Below are 20,313 nucleotides of genomic sequence, written 5' to 3'. Positions count from 1 at the left end.
TCTCACTTCAACAGTACTTTACTGTAACACTACCATACATGGTCTATTGTTCTAACAGGGAGATTTTTAGCCACGCTCTCCTTGAATATTAAATTGTGTCAAAGGCAGATCTAGTGGCCTTATCCTCAAGTACATAATGAAGTCGGAAAGTAACCTCCTTTCAAATAATTGCAAGTACTAGAGTACAGTAGTACCCACGGGCTATATGAGATGGACCACTCTGAAAAACTCTAGATTTACAATTACCTTGGTATGTGGAAAAAATGCTGAACTGGAGACATTTTTTGATTGCTGACATTGTCGCCTTATAACCATTTTGTCTTTAATGACTTCTTCATCTAGTTTGCTATCCTGCATGGCTTATTAGATCCATTATCTATTGTATAGGCTACCTCCCATCCCCAAGAGCTAATATTTAGCTAACATTGGCAGACTTTTTACCCCATTGTTCTCTGTTAAACGTGCTACACCTAGAATTTCTCAGAATATCTCCACTATGTGGAAGCTACAGCACTAGGCTGCATTCAAAAAAAATCTCCCACCTCCCCTGCATCCCATTTCCCCGTAACATGGTGGATACTCGCGCTTGGGCCTTTTACTTTAGTCCACTAGCTTCAAACAGCTGTAAAAACTATACGTTTTATTGTTGAAAAGATATTTCACATCGATTTAGATGGTACAATGATTGTTTTCTCACATAAACTGAAATTGAGCGAACAGCGAACAGCAACCAGGAAATGACAGAGGGATTTCTACATTGGCCATTTGACCCAATTTACACTAGATAACACAGCCACAAAGTCAAAAACAGCTTTCCCATTTTGACAACAGATGCCACTCCGGCTTGAGAAATCAATAGGCAAATATCACAGCCAATCACAACACTGGCAGGTAAGTAATACTGTGAAACACTATCATGACACTATTACTGCAGATATACACTGAGTGTACAAAACATTAGGAACACCTTTGTAATATTGAGTTTGCACCCCTTTTTGCCCTCAGAACAGCCTCAATTTTTCGGGGAATGGACTCTAAAAGCTGTCGAAAGTGTTCCCCTAGGATATGTGTAGCACCTTTAAGGGAAGGGCAAGGCGCAGCCAGTATCGATTATTTCTATTGATTTTGTAGGCAAATTTGGTTTCGCTCAAATAATGTTCAGCTCAATTGAATGTGTTATAGCTGTATAATGGTGTGCCATGGCATTATTGTATTCTAAGTGAACTTTGCCATTTATGCTATGCATGATGTATGCAAGCAAAATGTCCACTTGGCCATTAGGAGGGTTCAGAGTTTTTTTTGCCAGTCATGGTTGACTGGGTTTGCTGTTCTTTGGTTTCAACCAAGCAAACGCACCATTACAAGCCATGATTAAATAACGAAAATCGAACACTTGAAGTCTTCAAGAAGATGAAATAATGAGGTGTTTTACATGGTCCTTTCAGGAGAAAACTTAGGATTGTGGGGCTTTTCCATGTTGTTGTTGTTTTATACAAGTGTTGGTGTTGTTAAATAGGTCATGTCAAGATCGTATTCACGATCGAACATGTAAGCATATGCAAATGACATAATTAAGCAATAAGGCCCGAGGGGGTGTGGTACATCACCAATATACCACGGCTAAGGGCTGTTCTTACGCACAACACAACACGGAGTGCCTGGATACAGCCCTTAGCCGTGGTAAATTGGCCATATACCACAAACCCCCGAGGTGCCTTATTGCTAATATAAACTGGTTACCAAAGTAATGTTTTGTCATACCCGTGGTATACGGTCTATTATAAACTGGGTGGTTCGAGCCCTGAATGCTGATTGGCTGACAGCCGTGGTATATCATACCACACAACACGGGTATGACAAAACAGTTATTTTTTACTGCTCTAATTAAGTTGGTAAACAGTGGAATATTGGCCATATACCACACCTCCTCGGGCCTTATTGCTTAAATATACCACGGCTGTCAGCCAATCACCATTCAGGGCTCGAATCACCCAGTTTAGAATTAAGCAATAAGGCCTGAGGATGTGTGGTATATGGCCAATGTACCACGGCTAAGGACTGTTCTTATGCATGACGCAACGCGGAGTGCTTAGATACAGCCCTTAGCCGTGGTATATTGGCCGTATACCACAAACCCCCGAGGTGCCTTATTACTATTATAAACTGTTTACCTGTCACACCAGCCTTCGCTTTGGCTCCTCCTCCTGTCCAGCTCAGGCGTTCTGCGTTGCCGGCCTTCTAGCTGCTGCCGAACTTGCTGCTTGCAAACCCCCTTCACTCCCCAACCCCGGACTTGTCTCATCATCATTACACACACCTGGTTCCAATCCCCACTCTATCGCTGGATATATACTCCCTCTGTCATTTGTCTTTGTCGGTCATTGTAAAAGTTGCTTGTTTTCCTGTGAGGAATCTCTCCTACTATTTCCTGAGCACTTTATTATTTTGCACATTGGATTTCGTCCCGCTTTTATAATTATAGTGCTTTAATAAACTCAGTAGTTCTAACCTGCGACTGCCTCCTGCCTACTCCTCTCTACACTTGTGACATTACCAACGTAATTAGAGCAGTAAAAATAACTGTTTTGTCGTACCCGATATACCACAGCTGTCAGCCAATCAGCATTCAGGGCTCAAACCACCCAGTTTATGATAGACAGTAAATCACATTCATTATTGGTTATTGTGTGAGCACTGTGGTCTGCTGCCTTGAGCAATGATGCATTTTTTGCCCCCAAACCAACTTCAAATACTTACAACCTCATGTACACAACACTCAATTTGCGTTCTCTCTCTCTATCTCTCTCTCGCACACACTCATACAAATACCTGTACACACAAATGTATGGTAATGCAGCAGCTCGGTGGTGGGTTGTAACACACCCTTACTCTCACACTTCCAGTGAAACCCCAGTTGTAGTGAAACCACAGTTGCATTTGGGAGTGCCGTTTGATGATGACGAATGCCCCATGTTGATCTTTGATCTCACCATCATCATTAGAAAAAGAGCTTAGACAGAAAAATCATGGGTCCTCTGATAGAGGTTGTGTGTATATCATTTGTGTATGTGTGTGTACAGGATCTAAATTTGATCACTCTTTTGTTGCTGATAGTTTTCCTGTGCTGCAGGAAATTCAGATTAGTTTCATGATTTATCATAATTTCACTGAAAACCCGCACTAAAAAATGGTTAAATTAACATCATTGCACTTTTCATGTAGCCACATTTTGGCAAACTAATAGCCTAACCACTGATCAAGCAATGTTATGGACTAAACGTTCAAATCCTTTTGTTGCAGGATTATTTAGCTGCAACAATACTGGTCAAATTAAGATCCAACATCTGTGTGTGTGTGTGTGTGTGTGTGTGTGTGTGTGTGTGTGTGTGTGTGTGTGTGTGTGTGTGTGTGTGTGTGTGTAATGAGGGCTCTGGCTGCTGGCTGTGCATAAGAAAACTGATACACCTTGGACTGACGTAGGGAACATGAAAACTATACAATTATCGGCCAATCTGACCACCAGTCCTACCACAATGTGATTGTTTAGGGCTTTGTGTTCGAGCTTTAACTGTTTCTTATTGGAGGACACCATGTTGCAGTGTTTTTTATGATTCCCATGACCTGTTAATAGCAGCTCATTTTAAAGCGTTTGAGAAAGAAAGGGGACCGAACAGGTGATCATCATTAGCAGCTGAGAAGCAGAATGAATCACAGGCTGTGACTCGTTCAGTCCGTCATGGAGCTGCTTCAATATAGCAGGTCAAAGGAGGGCAATTTGAAGTTTGGCTTCGTAAAATGTCTTTGTGCATCTTGGTGGGCCCAGGCTGCAACAGTGAAATTAATGAGTAGGACAAAATGTTCTAGTGGCAGAAGGTTGTCCAACATACAGGTTGTAGGGACCATTAGCAATTAGAGTATTAGGACCTGGGTCTACAGAATGCATCAATATAAAAGCTATTTTTTTGTGCTTAAAGTGCAGGTGTACTGCTGATCCTAGAGCAGTGCTTACCTGGGAGCTCTTATTATTAGCCCTGGCGTAGCAGAAACCCCTGCAGCCCCGCAAGGCACTAACTCTGGGGACCCATACACCCCCATCTCACACCTATGTCTACATTTTATTAATTTTTTACAATAATAATTTGACAGTAACCTGATTTTTTTGTTTCCACATGTAGCGAGTGAATTGTTTGTGTTGTCCAATCTACATGGGTAGTAAGTGAAACAGACAGACAATATAGTTGTCATACATCTAACTTGCCTATTTATCAGCGGCGGCTACAACACTTTGCGGGGGGTGTCCAGGGAAACTGTGCTCGGCCAGTAATTATTAAGAACAGGAAATGGTGTAATTTTGCTGGTTCTCCACACATGCTGTTGACTAGTCACTACATCTACTGTCAAATTAAATACTATGAATTGTCTAGGGAATTAAAAAATAAATTGTCTGGCTAAATGCGTTATCCGAAAAGTTCATTATCGGCCAAATAATCTCCCCATATGCTGTCTCTTTTCCAAGTCCACGCATATCTCCAAGCCTGAGGAAAGTTTAGGGGGGGGGGGAAACTATAGGCTATCAACACTCCCTGTCTTAAAATGATTAGAACGATTCATTCCATATCTATACTTTTTCCAACATGTAAGCCTGACAAGTCCTTTTGTTATGCAAAACTATAAAATGAAATGAAAGTACAAAGCTGGCGATAGCATCACCAATGTTTTACACTGAGCTTCTTTAATGAAATTTTCCTTTCCCAGAGAATCGACAAGCTCCATTCCCCTGGCGGAGCATTTAATTACAAAACCCACGTAAGATTATGAAACTATACAGCATATGGTGAGAGGAACGGGATTCCTTTGATGTACATTTGTAATGGCAGCAGTGGAAAAAAGAACGAGACAAATGCCTTTACCTCATTTGAATCAAGAAGCATCAGAGAAAGAAAGAGAGAGCTTCCTAGTTCAGCTCACTGTTTTCTCTTTCATTGCTAACTCCACCACCTCCCTCACCTTACCCATCACAGCATTGAGACGTGTCAGAAAGCGGCAGAGAATCTGTGAGGGTTGTTAAAATGTCAACCCGTTTTAACGCTCTGAGGCTCGCGGGGTGTCATGGCCTTCTGATGGTGGAGAGTATGTGTTGTTCTGAATGGGGTGCCCTTTGTAATCGAAGGTGAAGCTCTGTGTTTAAAGGAAGCATTTGCTCGTCTAAGAGGAATCCGCAAAACATGACAAACTGAGACGCTCGGGGCAGCAGCCCTTCGTCTTCTGCTGCCGCTTCAACACATTTCACAGACTTAAGGGTGGGAGTGCGTTAGCAGGCTTGGGAAGCCATGTCATTCAAGACGGTGTTGTTTGACATAGTCGGAAGCGGTGCGTTGCAAAGGAACCTCAGTGGTTCAGTAAGAAAGGGCACTGAGGCTGCTGGGAGATGATATCAGTCAATCGTACAAGGATTGTACAAGAATAAGACATGTGTCCATGTAAATCTAAAGAGGAGCCAAATTAACTATATAAACATGAGGTACCACCTTTAACCTTACTGTATACCGTACCTTCGTCAAGTGGACTAGAGTACAGTAAAGGATCCATATTGACATGACCTAGGAAAACAAAATAAGTAGCCTATTGTTTTGAGCCTAGTCCTTTCCATACAACTGACAATCTAAGTGAACATGCTGTTTTTCTATATTATATTGCCCCAAAGAAACTATACACCCATAGAATTACTGCACTGGAAATACACATTTAAAGAGCTCCAAGAAAATCATTATTATTATGTTGACATTATGCCAGTACGCCACTCATTTACTGGTATTATTCTCGCAGTCCCATGCCTTTTCAGTTGTGATTTTATGAAGGTTTTTTCTCTCCTGGCTGTCATGTTCTTGGAACTCAATAACCCCTAGATTTCATTAGCTCCTCTCTCGGTGTGATGTATTTACTGTGGTGACATCAATGTTTGTCTGCCCATGAAAGGCAAACAATGGTATTCTTGAGGGGGAGCGTTTGAAAAGGTAGGTTCTAGTTGAGTGGGGTTGACAACTGACTTTGAGTTTGTGGGCTTTGCTTTCATAATGGTTGAAAATACCAATTTATGATTTGTAGTTTGCTATATTTGTATCTTTTATCCTGAAAATCTTTAATGTTCTGGATGTACGTTTTCAAAGTGTGTGTACGTGTTTAACCAGAAGTCCCCACAAGAATAGCAAACAAACTCTGAAGGACTCTGAAGGGAATCAATGTTCCATTCCACAATAAAGATACTCAATCTAAGGGTTGTTGCATAATCATTATGAAGCCTTATCAGCTTCATACTGTAGCCTACACTGTGTGAAGCATAGCTAAACAGAGTCAATCTCTGGTTTCTTCTTCCTACACCTGAGGAGGTTAAGGGTCACAACACAAGCATTAAGTTAAGACACAACCACAGTTTATTATTCGAAGATGTTATCACTTGCACAGACGAAGGAAGTGTCAGAGATACCTGTTGAAAAGTTATCAGCGAATCAGAAAGTAATTTTAAAAAGTACTTAACACTTAACCGGCCCCTACCAACCCCATGGACTATAGCCAGTATTGTAGAATGAATGCATTTTAGCTTGCATACATTAACATAAACATTACATGGACATTCGAATCTGAGCTTCAGCATTGTGCAACATAGACAAACTAACTGGATCAGCTGGCAGTTGATAGGAGGATTTTCAAAAGAACATAAGCAAACGCTAAGCACACTAGGGGTAACTCATTTGTGCACCACTTTCATTCATGTGTACATTTTCAAAAGTATGCACCTAGTGCCCCAATCTGCTCTAGACGAAATGAAAGATGATGCCCTTGGAATAAAACATGCAAATCAAACATGACCTTCAGTTTTCAGTTTTGGTGGTGGAAATCCTACATTGTAGTCTGCCTTATAGATCAGTAGTCTACATCAATTTGTCCTTGGATACATCACATTCTCTCAACTCTCATTGGTTGGCCATTGATTGCAACTCTCATTTGAATAAGCCATGTTCCCTGCGCGCAGCACCATCGAGAATGGCCACCCACAATGATGGCCACCCATTTAAAAAATATGGAGGTGTACATACGCCAATTCCAGTACCTGTGCCTTTTTTGTGCTCCTTTGAAAATCACCCTGCATGTTCAATGATTGGCTCAATACAATAAGGTTCACCAATTTTATATTTCTTCTTCTTACCATTTTCTGACCATCATTTCATTGATAAAAACTGGATCGAATTTGACTCGTCCCTAATATTCATGGGGGAAATTCTTGATATTGATGATACTCTGTTACAGTAATGATGCACAATGCATTCTGAGGGGGAAAAAACTATTTCCCTAAGAAAAACTATCACTTTCCAAATAATGTTTTTAATGTTTTGGCAAAATTCACCATTGTAATCCACTATAAGCAGAACAATGTTAGAGAATAAAAAGACATCCTAATGTCCAATGTGGTGGTAGTCATGTCTGGGCTTTTCAAAATAAAGGTCCCCTCTACTGAGCAATCATTTAGTAGTGTCCACTCTTCTCGTCTCATCCAGATGTCCTTTGTTACCCTGTGCTTGTAAGTCTTCCAGAAGATTCATAGTATAGTCTCCAATAGAGGGAGTCTCTATTTACAAAAAGGGTCACTGCAATGTTCTTGAGTCCATGATGGTATTCCACAGGTAAAGACCCAGTAACATTTATTGATCCACCTGTAACACACACACATTTCCATGAACATCAGGCCATCCTGATTCCGTCTCACCATTAATACAGTATGTGCAATACAACCAACGTCAGTGTTTTCACCACCCAGTTGTTGAGTTAGCAAAGGATTCTAAAGAGTGTCATTGAAGTGTAGACATAAAGGTTAATGAACAGATTAATTAAAAATCCATTGTTCTACATTCAATCCCGAGTGACTACAGAGTCAGTTTCTATCTTGTACTTTTCCCAGAAGAATTTGAGGTTATTTGGTGCAAAGTAATCACAAGTCAATCGCAAGGCCTTTTGCATCTAAAGTTTACGGTTCATCTGCCCGTATTATGAAAAGACCTTTTTTGAAAAGTTTACAATTCTTAATCTCATGACCTAATCTTGTATGAATTAGGTGGTTGGTTTTCTTTGCTCGTTTTAATGAGAAAGGGCAATAAAGTGAGCAAAGGAAAGCTATCAGGAGATATTAGCGTCTTCACTCACAGTGGTCAACAAACAAAGCAAACTCATTAGCGTTCTCAGCCACTGAAATTACCTCTGTCACACTGACTGCACAAGTCACACATGATTTTGTCCACTTCTTTTTCCAGATAGGGGCAAAACAATAATGATAAGCATAATACTAAATCAAGATTTGAAAGGCACAAGTGCTTTCCCCTGGATAAAAATGTGCTTTTCCAACTAAATGCCTATCCCCATCCGTGCTGGGAAATGATTTGTAGTTGTAGACTACACTCAGTGGGAGGAAATTCCTTGAAGAAAATTTAAACAGAGATTATGTTTTGCAGTTAAGGCCAAGTTGTTGTTCAAAAATGTTCCTGTTCCACCTTCTATATCAGATTGTAGCCTATCCTGACAGGGATGGTGTTTTTAGGACTTGTGTGGATAGAATTTGCCTTACCTTACAGACTGAGGTTTTCTGCCTCCCCTAGTTTAATGCTGTCAGATACTCTCAGCACTTCGGACCCTTCACAAGATTAAATTGCCCGTCATGAAGCTCCGGCTCTGACTGACAGCTCCTCGGCTCAGGCAAAAGTACATTCCGGAAAGGGCTTAAGAAACGTGCCTTGCGAGGAACACCCATAACACCTTCATAACGACGTTCCACTATCGATTCCAGCAGACTGTCTCCTGACTAGGCCAGTCTGACAGCTGCCACGGGAGTTGTCAAGCTACATTTTTACTGCTGAACTTTGCAAAGAAAACAGGCACCTTTGACAGACTAATCAGACTGTGGACAGGCACATTTTTCATATGTCATAATACACTGTATTCTCTGTCTCTGAATAAATTATCTTAAAATATAGTGATAAAAAAATTCAATGACAATCCCCCAGGCATCGCCTAACTTCATATTAAAAAATCTCTCATAATCATATCAAACATACTCTCAGTAAATTCCACAGATATTTAGGTTAGCACTATGCCACTTTGCATATGTGTAAGGAAAGAGCGTCTTCTTGTCGTTCACATTGCAATAAATTCTCCCCCTCAACGAGCCATTTACATTTCCGAGCTGTCACTGTGATTAATGTGGTACTAATTTGAGAATAATTCCATGCTACAAAGACAAAGAGAAGGTGCGGGCTTTTGTCAGCAGAGAAAGGAGCCAACACGAGACAGATCTAACGGCATCTCCGTGGAGTTGTCGCAGAAAGGGGAAAATTAATGCATCGGCTGAGATCATCATCACCAACAGAAGACAGGAGGAATTAAATAGGAATGTGGCACCTTCTGAAGGTTTTTCAGGCTGCCTTTAAAACATTTAACTCACAATCTCTTTCGGAATCATATTCAATCACATACATTGTGTTAAACCTAAGGCTGAGGGAAAACAATGAGCGAAACAGGCCTATAGCTGCATGGGTCAGAGGATGAAATACGTAACAGAAAGATACCCAACCTGGCTCGGCTCATTATTCACTGTACAATTATCATTTTCCAATCTATAATGGCTAAATGGGTTATTTGGACATGTTATGCTAGATAATCATTCTCTTGTTCGTTCTCCTGCATTCTCAATCGGTTTTGCCTGTGGCAGGGAAGCACATTAGCGGGTAGATGGAAATATGCTTCCATTTTAATGTAAGGCAATTTTATTGAGATGGCATAATCACATAATGGGGAAGCAATGTATTTTCCATCTTCGAAAAAGATGTTGAAGTATCTTGGATGGCAGGTAAAGCAATTAGAACACTCTCTCCAGCTGTTTTGTTGAATTTATCTATTTAAACCATAAATTATCCATGTATAGTCATTACTTGCATCCTAATAAGTACAATTAAGGAGCATGGTGTAAATCTTATTTCCTCATTAAGCAAATGTTCAAACTAATGGAAATGGTTTGTTTGCTGTTTCTCACCAGCACTTGACACAGTAGGATGCAGATCATGTTTAAACTGTAATTTTCAATATTTGCATTAAATGCTATAGTCTGAATTCAGAAAACAATGAACATTAACACTGGTACCGGTCTAATTCAATCAAATTCATCTAACAAGATTGCATCACCTTGATTCGGTTCCCGTGGCATCAAGGGTTACCAGAGCTGATCCCTGTCCGACGAGATCTTTCCGGCGTTCCGTGTTAACAAAGACAGGGGAAAAAGAAGAAGTGAAGAGATGAGTTTTAAATTTCAACCCAGGCGGAATTAACACGTGCGTGAGGTTATTACGGTTGATCAATCCATCAATACTGCTGCAGCAATACCGGCCAGCAAAAAAAAATACATTCCATTTTGAGGTGCCGACTAATCCCTGGATCGATAATTACAGGCTCCAGACAGGTGTGGTGTGGCCAGTTTAAATAATTAAGTACATGGAAGGAGGCAGAACTCAAGTCTAGGGGTCGTCATAACCCAGGGAAGGATATGGGCATCGGGTTACCGCGTTAAAAGCATGTAATTGGAGTGAGTAATTTGCACGTTTTGGTCCTCAAAATGGCTCTGATAGTGCTAAGGAGACATGTTGGCCCCTCAGATATAGGCCCCCTGGGTCCCAGTAGTGACTGCAAACATTAGACAGTTTTAGCAATGGCACGGCAGAGTACTGTAATTTCAGACTAAACAGTTTGACCTTGACTAATGATACAAGTAAGCAAGGTCAATAGGTTGAGAAACAACAGGTGCCTTCTTAAACTGAAGTTGACTGTACTTGGTTACTATGAGGACTACTATGCAGCTACCATGTTGGTACCCTGTACAGCTGAAATGAAATTCAATGCCTTGTTGCCACTGTCTAAAGTGCAATGTGTTGATTACGATGGCCCTTACCTTGGTAGTCTTTATCTTGTTCCCCGTGGCGCAGCTCCATCCCTTCAGATCTGGGAGGACTTTACACTCCTCCCCATCCAGACATGGATGCATCTGACACCACCACTTCTGCGCCACTATAGAGGCTAGGGGAGAACAGAGACATCGTTACAATGAGCAGCTTTGAGAGATACTAGGGAGACATACAGGAATAGACATCTTCCTTGTTTTACTAAACACTAGGGCAGGCAATTACTTAGGTGCCAATACGATATGTATTGCGATTCTCACGATTCTACATGTACTGCGATTTGATGTTCCCAAACTTATTGCTCACTATATGTCTGCTGCAGAGAGAGACATTAGAGAGCCATGAGAAAATGAGTTTTGATCAGTCAGGGAAATAAAAAGTGCTGAAAACATGTTGGCTCACAATTTAAAAAGAAGATGGAGAACAAGCTATAGGATGAAAAATAGCGGCGTTTTGGTGCAGGTGCAGCCGACTACCTAACGCTTAGCTACCCACCTATTTATTTTACAAATCAATACTTGGAGTCAAATATTGATACAATATTGTCAAAAAATAATATGGTGAAAGGTAACGGTATCGATTCCCCCCCCCCCCATCACCACAAAATACCATGAAGTAGTTGTATTGTATTTAATGAGAGCCAAACCATCATGCACAGAGACTTATTTGTATCCCACAGGGATGATTATAACAGCAATTTTGTGTAATGCACCTTTAGAAGTGACAGTAATTGTACAACGTTGGCTGTATCATACGGTTTGATGTCCACCAAACTGTTGGAACAGAATAGATTTCAAACACTTAACAATGCTTTGAGGAGGTGATCAGGCTCAAACTGAGATGAGAGCTCAGGTAATCCCTGGATGTATAAAAAAGAATAATTAAAAGGTTAAGTGCTGATCATTTTTCAGAGATCACCCGTGGAGCACTTTAAACTGGGCGCCATTGGCACAGCGCTTTAATTTGCGGAGAATGTCAATACTCAAATGTCATCGAATAGGTCAAACGCATCTGGTGCCAGACTTTAGGTGTGAACTGCTTTTCAAGCTCAAACTGAGGCAGCTCTTTCTGCCTGGTTGGTGGTCTGACTGCCACATTAGTGTGGGTAAGTGATGTTCTGGGACTGACATGGCATAGATGTAAGTCAACTTCAAGTGCCTTTTTCGAAAATGGGAGGGTTTCAAATCGTCGACCTTCCCTTAGAGAACATAGTGATTGCTGTGCTCTTTCTATTCATTTCAAAGCAGAAACGAGTGTTCTCCACTTCCCATAGACCTAGTAGCATAATAAGGACTTTATGGGACAATGATACAATAGCCTTAACATTCTGATATACACCACTGTTAATCACCTACATTCACTGTGCAATACAAGGGAACAGGTTTGGAGACTTGCAAATTAATCTGTGAGCTTTTGAATATGATACCAGGTGCACAAGGAATGCAGCAAATATAATATCAGATTAGCAAAACTGGGAGGGTTGTGAATTCACGGTTCTGTGGTCAAAACTTCAGCCTTGTGGAATTATAAAGCGGTTTTGAGGATATGTAAAGCTGAGTTGACTTTGCAGTGAGGCCTGTTGAAGTGTAGCTAAACCTTGAACGTGGAAATCAGAGTGGCTGTGTGATATAACGCAATGAAAGGAAACATGACGCAGCAGTCGTCAGCTTTATGCTTCAGAAGAAGCACATTTACCGTGAGGGCTCCCGAGTGGCGCAACGGTCTGAGGCACTGCATCTCGGGGCTAGAGGCGTCACTACAGACCCTGGTTCGATTCCAGGCTATCACCAGCTGTGATTGGGAGTCCCATAGGGCGGTGCACAATTGGCCCAGCGTCGTTAAGGTTTGGCCTGGGTAGGCCATCATTGTAAATAAGAATTTGTTCTTAACGGACTTGCCTGGTTAAAATAAAGATAAGTAAATCAAGTACATTTCTTTCTACTGGCAATTTTGAAGCACTCAAATTTACAGTTCACACGCAAACATACACTGATTTCATCATTGATTGATTAGACCTATAAAATGATGGTCAGTATTGACATTCTTATCCTGTACATTGAAAACCTCTTACGAATCCAGAAAACATATAAGAGATTTAAGGAAGACATATGTTTTTGAAAGCCAAGAATACTCTTGGCATACTTCGCTCACCACATATGAATCAAATGTATATCTAATTTCACACTTATTTCACGGAAACACATTCCCTGCTTGCCACACATGAGATTCACTCCAAAACAAGGAGCAGTCACTTATACCCCTGATCTGTCAGTAATTTGAGGATTAAGTCGTACGGTATCAACGGTAGGTGAATCCGGCTTTAAATCAAATCAAATTGTATTAGTCACATACGCCGAATACAACCTTACAGTGAAATGCTTACTTACGAACCCCTAAACAACAATGCAGTTTAAAAAAATACGGATAAGAATAAGAAATAAAAGTAACAAGTAATTAAAGAGCAGCAGTAAAATAATAATAGCGAGACTATAGACAGGGGTGACTATGCATAGATGATAACAACAGAGAGTAGCAGCGGTGTAAAGGGGGGGGGGGGCAATGTGAATAGTCTGGGTGGCCATTTGACTAGATGTTCAGGAGTCTTATGGCTTGGGGGTAGAAGCTTTTTAGAAGCTTCTTGGACCTAGACTTGGCACTCCGGTAACGCTGCTGTGCTGTAGCGGGCTTCGGCCCAACGTTGCACTGAAGGCGTAAAATTGGGTTCTGGTGGGAAAAGACAACACATTTCTGGGTGCCTGAAGATAACACTCATTGAAACGGCTCTGAGATTCACAACATCTACTTTCACGTCCTATAGGTACAGTGCCTTCAGAAAGTATTCACACCAGTAGAGGCTGCTGAGGGGAGAACGGCTCATAATAATGGCCGGAAGTGAGAAAAAGGAATGGCACCAAACCCCTGGAAACCATGTGCATTGACCATTGACCATGTGCATTCTGCTCCAATCATTATTACGTGCCCGTTCTCCCCAATTAAAGTGCCACCAAGCTCCTGTAATTCACACCCCTTGAGTCAATACATGTTAGAATCACCTTTGGCAGCGATTACAGCTGTGAGTCTTTCTGGGTAAGTCTCTAAGAGCTTTGCACACCTGGATTGTACAGTATTTGCGCGTTTTTCTTGTTGATCTTTGCTAGACAGCCATTTTCAAGTCTTGACATAGATTTTCAAACCAATTTAAGTCAAAACTGTAACTAGGCAACTCAGGAAAATGCAATGTCATCTTGGTACGCAACTACAATGTATATTTGGCCTTGTGTTTTAGGTTATTGTCTTGCTGAAGGTTGAATTTGTCTCACAGTGTCTGTTGGAAAGAAGACTGAACCAGGATTTCCTCTAGGATTTTGCTTGTGGTTAGCTCTATTCCATTTCTTTTAATCATAAAAAAAACTCCCTAGTCCTTGCTGATGACAAGCATACCGGTAACATGCCGCAGCCACCACCATGCTTGAAGAATGGTACTCAATGATGTGTTGTGTAGGATTTGCCCCAAACATAACGCTTTGTATTCAGGACATAAAATGTATTTCTTTGCCACATTTTTAGCAGTATTACTTTCTGTATAGGCCTTCATTCTTTTCACTCTGTCAATTAGGTTAGTATTGTGGAGTAACCACAATGTCGTTGACTCATCCTCACTTTTCTCCTATAACAGCCATTCAACTCTAACTGTTTTAAAGTCAACATTGGCCTGGTGAAATCCCTGAGTGGTGTCCTTCCTCTCTGGCAACTGAGTTAAGAAGGATGCCTGTATCTTTGTAGTGACTGAGTGTATTGATACATCCAAAGTGTAATTAATAACTTAATAACTTCACAATGCTCAAAGGGATATTCAATGTCTGTTTTTTTTTATGTATACCCATCTACCAACAGGTGCCCTTCTTTGCGAGGCATTGGAAAACATCCCTGGTCTTTGTGGTTGAATCTGTGTTTGAAATTCACTACTCGACTGAGGGAACTTACAGAGATGAGGTAGTCATTCAAAGATCATGTTAAACACAAAGTCCTTTCAACTTATTATGTTACTTGTTAAGCACATCTTTTACTCCTGAACGTATTTAGGCTTGCCATAACAAAGGGGTTGAATACCTATTGACTGAAGACATTTCAGCTTTTCATGTTTTATTCATTTGAAAAAAAAACATTAAAACATAATTCCGCTTTGACATTATGGGGTATTTTCTGTAGGCCAGTGACCAAAAAAAATCTAACTTTAATTAATTTTAAACACGGGCTGTAACACAACAAAATGTGGAAAAAGTCAAGGGGTGTGAATACTTTCTGATGGCAGTGTATTTGGCATGTTCAGCTCATTCTAATAGGCCCACATGGAGTACAATTCAGCAAGGCCATTACTGTAAAAGGCAGAGACACTACTGAGTTGTAAAGTACCATACTCCAATAAATGTAAGGAATTTTAGGTTGAAAAACAGGAGACCAAACTAATTTCCCATGAGGATACGACTATGGCACAGGAGCACTTCTGGTAAACACTTTTTAACACATTTCATTACAGTTTAACACTTGTAAAGTGCATTGTAAAGTTTAAGTATAAAACAAAGTATAAATTAAGCCTCTGTGGATGGCTATGACCAAGCACCTTGTGGTCTGAAGTGTTACAAAATTAACAACAATTCTTACGAGCAGTTTCACTAAGGAAGACGGTGCGAGCTCACAAAATAAAGATTTAATGATGATCTCAGCCTAACCTCCTCCTATTAGTCCGAGTGGAACAGACCATCAGCAAAAAATGACACATCGATAGCACATTAAATATTCAGCTGGAACGTACCATCTACACAAGACGGGGCAGCTCTGGTCGTCCCGGCCACTTGTCCAGGGAAGCAGGAGCATTTAACCGTTTGGGAGCGTTCTTCTATTTTGTTCTTGTTGCAGCATCGATGCAAAGCCACAACCTCGCAAGTGCCGGTTCTGACTTGATGCACTGTAGAAAACATAGAACAGATTGAAATCAGAATTAGCCACTTGATAAGTCAGTAAATGCTTGCCAGAACTAAAATAATGCAACAGTACTTCCACATAGCCTAAAACCCAGGTTCTCGTCAAAGTGCAGCACAAGAAAAGAGCCACAACGCAAATACTATTGTATTACTTATGCTGTGTGACTGCAAAAAAAGTTAGAATCAAGAGTTCATTTTTAACAGGCAATAGAGTAGGCCTACTATACTGTATGTCCATTGTAGAGTTAACTTTGTATTAGGTTGGCTAACAGCCAGTTCACATAATCAGAACGCTGGAGGCAAGGTAGCCTAGTGGTTAGAGTGTTGGACATGTAACCGGAAGGTTGCCAGATCAAATCCCTGAGCTGACTAGGTAAAAATCTGTTGTTCTGCCCCTGAACAAGGCAGTTAACTCACTGCTCCTAAGCTGTCATTGAAAATAAGAATTTGTGACTTGCCTAGTTAAATAAGTGAAATATACCTGTCAAGGGAGGCTCCCAAATACTTATGTGGTATCCAAACCCTGAAGGTACAGAATAACTACAATTAAGCTTTAAAAGAGTTTTTAAACGCAAGTATCAGCTGAGGAATTAGTAGGCTATTCTGCCATTCAAAAAACAATTGAAAAATACCTATCTTAGGAGTTGCTGTATTTTGAGCCAATTTACAGCTCAGGCTACATTGTCTGAATTATTTAGAGACTGTGCTGCTTCCTGCTCTTTTAATTACATGTGACATTTTCACGAGGAGTCCGTCCTTCTGCAGAGGCAGTTATTGCTCATTTGGTAAACAACAAATGAAAAGTGCTGTGGAACCTTCCCACTGATTGCTTTACTTTATACCAGGGAAGCCAGCCAAGCTTATTTAATTAAATTGCTTTTGCATGTCTTGTTATGTTATTTTCTTTTTTTCAATTAGGCAGAAATGTCATAGGAGGAGGTAGGGTATTGAGTCGACTGTATTGCAGCTGCATCAACACCTAAAGTAACACCCTCAACACCACCATCACTGGGACACAATGTGGAAGACTCACACCTCAATCAATAACATTTGAATGTTTCCAATGGCTTCGATCAAACTGAATGCAGTGGTTGATGAACTCACAGTAGCATATAAGTGTATTATTGCTCAGGTGAGATTCCTCACACTAACTGTTAGGAGTTCAAGCAGATGAGTAGTCGTGCGGGAGGCGGAGCTCTTTTTTGATAATACACAAGTTTTGATAGCGCTTCTGCTATCGCCGTCCCCCCTGTCCCTGCTCATACATCAAAATAACTGAGGAGCAATCGCTTGAACGTAGCGGGAGTTTGACTCACACTCTAGTCGTATCAAAAAAGATATGAAAGACAAATACGTTTCTGCCGGCGTTGCTTAGATCTATGTAAAAGTAGCGCCACGCTTCACACAGAGAGGAAGAGTTTTTTTGAGTAGATTTGGAGCTCTAGCCGTATGACCACTGTGCTGTCCTGCTATGAAACAGAGTTTTTTTTTCATGTACTTGGGAATGAGTCTTTTCCCAGAGTCCCAGAGAAGCGCCTTTCCCTGCTGGGCCGGTGCATGGGAAAGGAGTGTGTGGCTTTATAGGCTGGTGAAAAGCATATTCCAAGGTGATGAAGAACTGGTGACCCATGTAATTGCTATGCACTGACTACAAATTGATTCTCTGGGTCCGTGTTACGAAAGTGGTACCAACACTGCAGTTCATGATTATATTCACTTTTTATTTTTTATATAGGCATTATTTCTCTCTGTTTGAGAGGCTTTTGGCCAGGCCGGTCTCAGATGTACAGTACAGAATGTCTCGATTTTTTTAAACTGAATATGCAATTTTAGCAATAGTGCAAGTGAAGACAACCAGCGGCACAAATAGCTTTTCAAATCATTGATCCTTATGGTGTTCTGCATCTGACATCCGTAAAGCTTGGGCCATAGATAGAAACGTTTCTTATCGTTTTGATCATGTAAATTGGTCGTGAACACATAAGATACATTTTATTGCAGGGCTCCACTGAAGCGGACAGTCTGTGTAGTGAAATCCTCAAGGCACACTACAAATCAGATTAAGAAGTGAAATAAAATGTATTTTCCTGAGGGCGATGCAATTGCTGATCTATTCCTCACCGAGCAGTATTGATTATGCTGTTTCAGAAAAAAAGAAAAGATAAAATAAGACTCCCAAATGGTTGGGAACTGTGCTTTTGAGGAAAAGAACAATGTTTATTTTTTTGGGCAATCCATTTGCACTGTTACCAGCCAACTGATTTCCCAACAAACACTGGAAATCGACAAAGAAGATCAAATGCACTTACAGACATAATAGGACACTCGTTCTGGGTTGCCCATAATTCAAATAGAATTGCTCCCGTATAATGGGGGGGATAAGGACATTCTCACAATGTTTTTAGGCTGGATAGGTCGTAAACCTTTGGAGTGAGACCATTGTACATTTTATTGCAATGCGCTAATGGTCTATGACAGTAATTGGACAAACTAAAGCTATATGATTAGTCTCAGTGCTAATTGTCTATGTCCAATGTTTTCCCATTGGATCAATACTTGGAATACTAGGAAAAATATAGATGATCAGAAACATTCCTCCACTGACTTTACAAGGACAGTGGATCATTGTAGTGATAAGGATTGTAAAGGTCCTTGGATCTCTTATTCCAAGGATGTGTATCCGGTAGGACTGCCAATAGGGTCAAGTGCTCTTGTTGTGCCTCTCCAGTATTGCACCTTGACCGCGTAAACAACTCAATACAATGGCAAATACAAGGTGAACCAGAGAGAGCAACTCGGAAGGCGAGGCAGATCGCTCTTCCTGCACATCTCAGCAAATTAAAGCAGACACGTCAAAGCGAAAAGAGGGAAGAGTGTTTTGAAGACATACAAATTTATGCAGCTTTTTGCTGACAGAAGCCACTAATCTAAAAAAGTATTGCGAGCACTCAAATAGGACACAAAGTGCATTAGAAAATCAATTTCTTTGCTTGCCGAAACCAACAATATTTACTAAGGGTGGTTCTTTTTTTCAATGGTATAATTTATTTTTTTCTTGTGTTCTCTGGGAATGATTTTTTTGCTTCGACTTTGAACGTGTTCTGGATTGATTTCATCCCTGGAATGATAACAGGTTTACAGCAACAGAAATAACACCCGAGGGAAATTAGAGGGCTGCTGAAGCTATCAGATAGAAATTGAACGTGTGCGAGATTATTCTGATCCAATTCCGGCAGAAATGATGAGCGCCTTGAGTAAGGATCGCTGCCAATCAAAAGCCACATGCTGGAGGCCCATGCCCTACTTTAATTGGTCGACGGAAGAAAACTAAATATGTTCTGTCATGTCCACGAATGGCCATCCTGCATGTCTACGGAATCACCTTGCCAATTATCTGCGAAAGTGGATTGTCAGTGAGGCTCTCAGTGTTGAAACCAATGAGGTTAAAACATTCGAGTTGCCCCACACTTGTAATGTTACTGAGATGCCATAATTGATCTCACTGGGCTCTAGTGATGTTCTAGTGGTGTCCCAGAGTGTCAACAGTCTTAACAAGACAAGGGAACTGTTTTGAACTATCTCTTTCACACATTTAAACCCTATCACACAATCCTTTACCGACGGAACATCAGGTGCATTGAATCATCTATGACCTAAGATAAAACATCTAGGCATACTATAGGCTATAACAAGTTATTATAATGTGAAGGCTCAGAGATCAGACATCACCTAAACTAGCATGATGTGACTGTAGTTGCACCCCCTTTTGCTCTCACAACAGCCTAAATTAGTTGAGGCATGGACTCAACAAGGTGTCGAAAGCATTCCATCGGTCCGCCTGGCACCTACTACAGTACCATACCCCGTTCAAAGGCACTTAAATATTCTATCTTGCCCATTCACCCTCTAAATGGCACACATGAACAATTCATGTCTCTATTGTCTCAAGGCATGAAAATCCTTCTTTAACCGGTCTTCTCCCCTTCATCTACACTGATTGAAGTGGATTTAACAAGTGACATCAATAAGGGATCATAGCTTTCACCTGGTCAGTCTGTTCATAATGTTTTGTACACTCAGTACATATACAGTAGGCATCTGACAAAATTAGCGTAAAAAAATGCAATGCGCATGCTCCACTTTGTCCATGACAGCCAACAGACGCTCATCATAACACGCCCCTTCTTACAGGTGTACCGTACTGTCCTTACCTCTGTGACCTTCTGTTGGTCTAGCCATCTCCAGCAGAGTCACCATGCAGACCATTAGAAGTAGAACCCCTTTACTTCCTTGCTGTGTGTGTCTCTCACTCATCCTGCGAGAGAAAAACAGAGAGG

The 20,313-nt window shown here is 40.9% G+C and overlaps 1 protein-coding gene across 1 annotated transcript in view; it reads right to left on the bottom strand.

The window, feature by feature from the left end:
• Window positions 1–6,413: 6,413 nt before the first annotated feature.
• LOC110500079 (chemokine-like protein TAFA-2) overlaps window positions 6,414–20,313 on the bottom strand; it is a 58,268-nt gene continuing 44,368 nt past the window's right edge. Inside the window, exons 2-6 of the mRNA XM_021577232.3 lie at window positions 20,188–20,291; window positions 15,808–15,960; window positions 10,985–11,109; window positions 10,225–10,282; window positions 6,414–7,709 (exon numbers count right to left, since the gene is read on the bottom strand). Of these exons, the coding sequence (XP_021432907.1) occupies window positions 10,253–10,282; window positions 10,985–11,109; window positions 15,808–15,960; window positions 20,188–20,290 (411 nt within the window). The 5' untranslated portion in view covers window position 20,291 and the 3' untranslated portion in view covers window positions 6,414–7,709; window positions 10,225–10,252. The remainder of the gene's footprint in view (window positions 7,710–10,224; window positions 10,283–10,984; window positions 11,110–15,807; window positions 15,961–20,187; window positions 20,292–20,313) is intronic.

Source organism: Oncorhynchus mykiss, chromosome 21 (assembly GCF_057628025.1).
Source record: "Oncorhynchus mykiss isolate SJ-2025 chromosome 21, ASM5762802v1, whole genome shotgun sequence".
NCBI classification, from domain to species: Eukaryota; Metazoa; Chordata; class Actinopteri; order Salmoniformes; family Salmonidae; genus Oncorhynchus; species Oncorhynchus mykiss.
The sequence above is the reverse complement of the archived record's forward strand: the minus strand, read 5'-3'. Positions and strand labels throughout refer to the sequence as shown.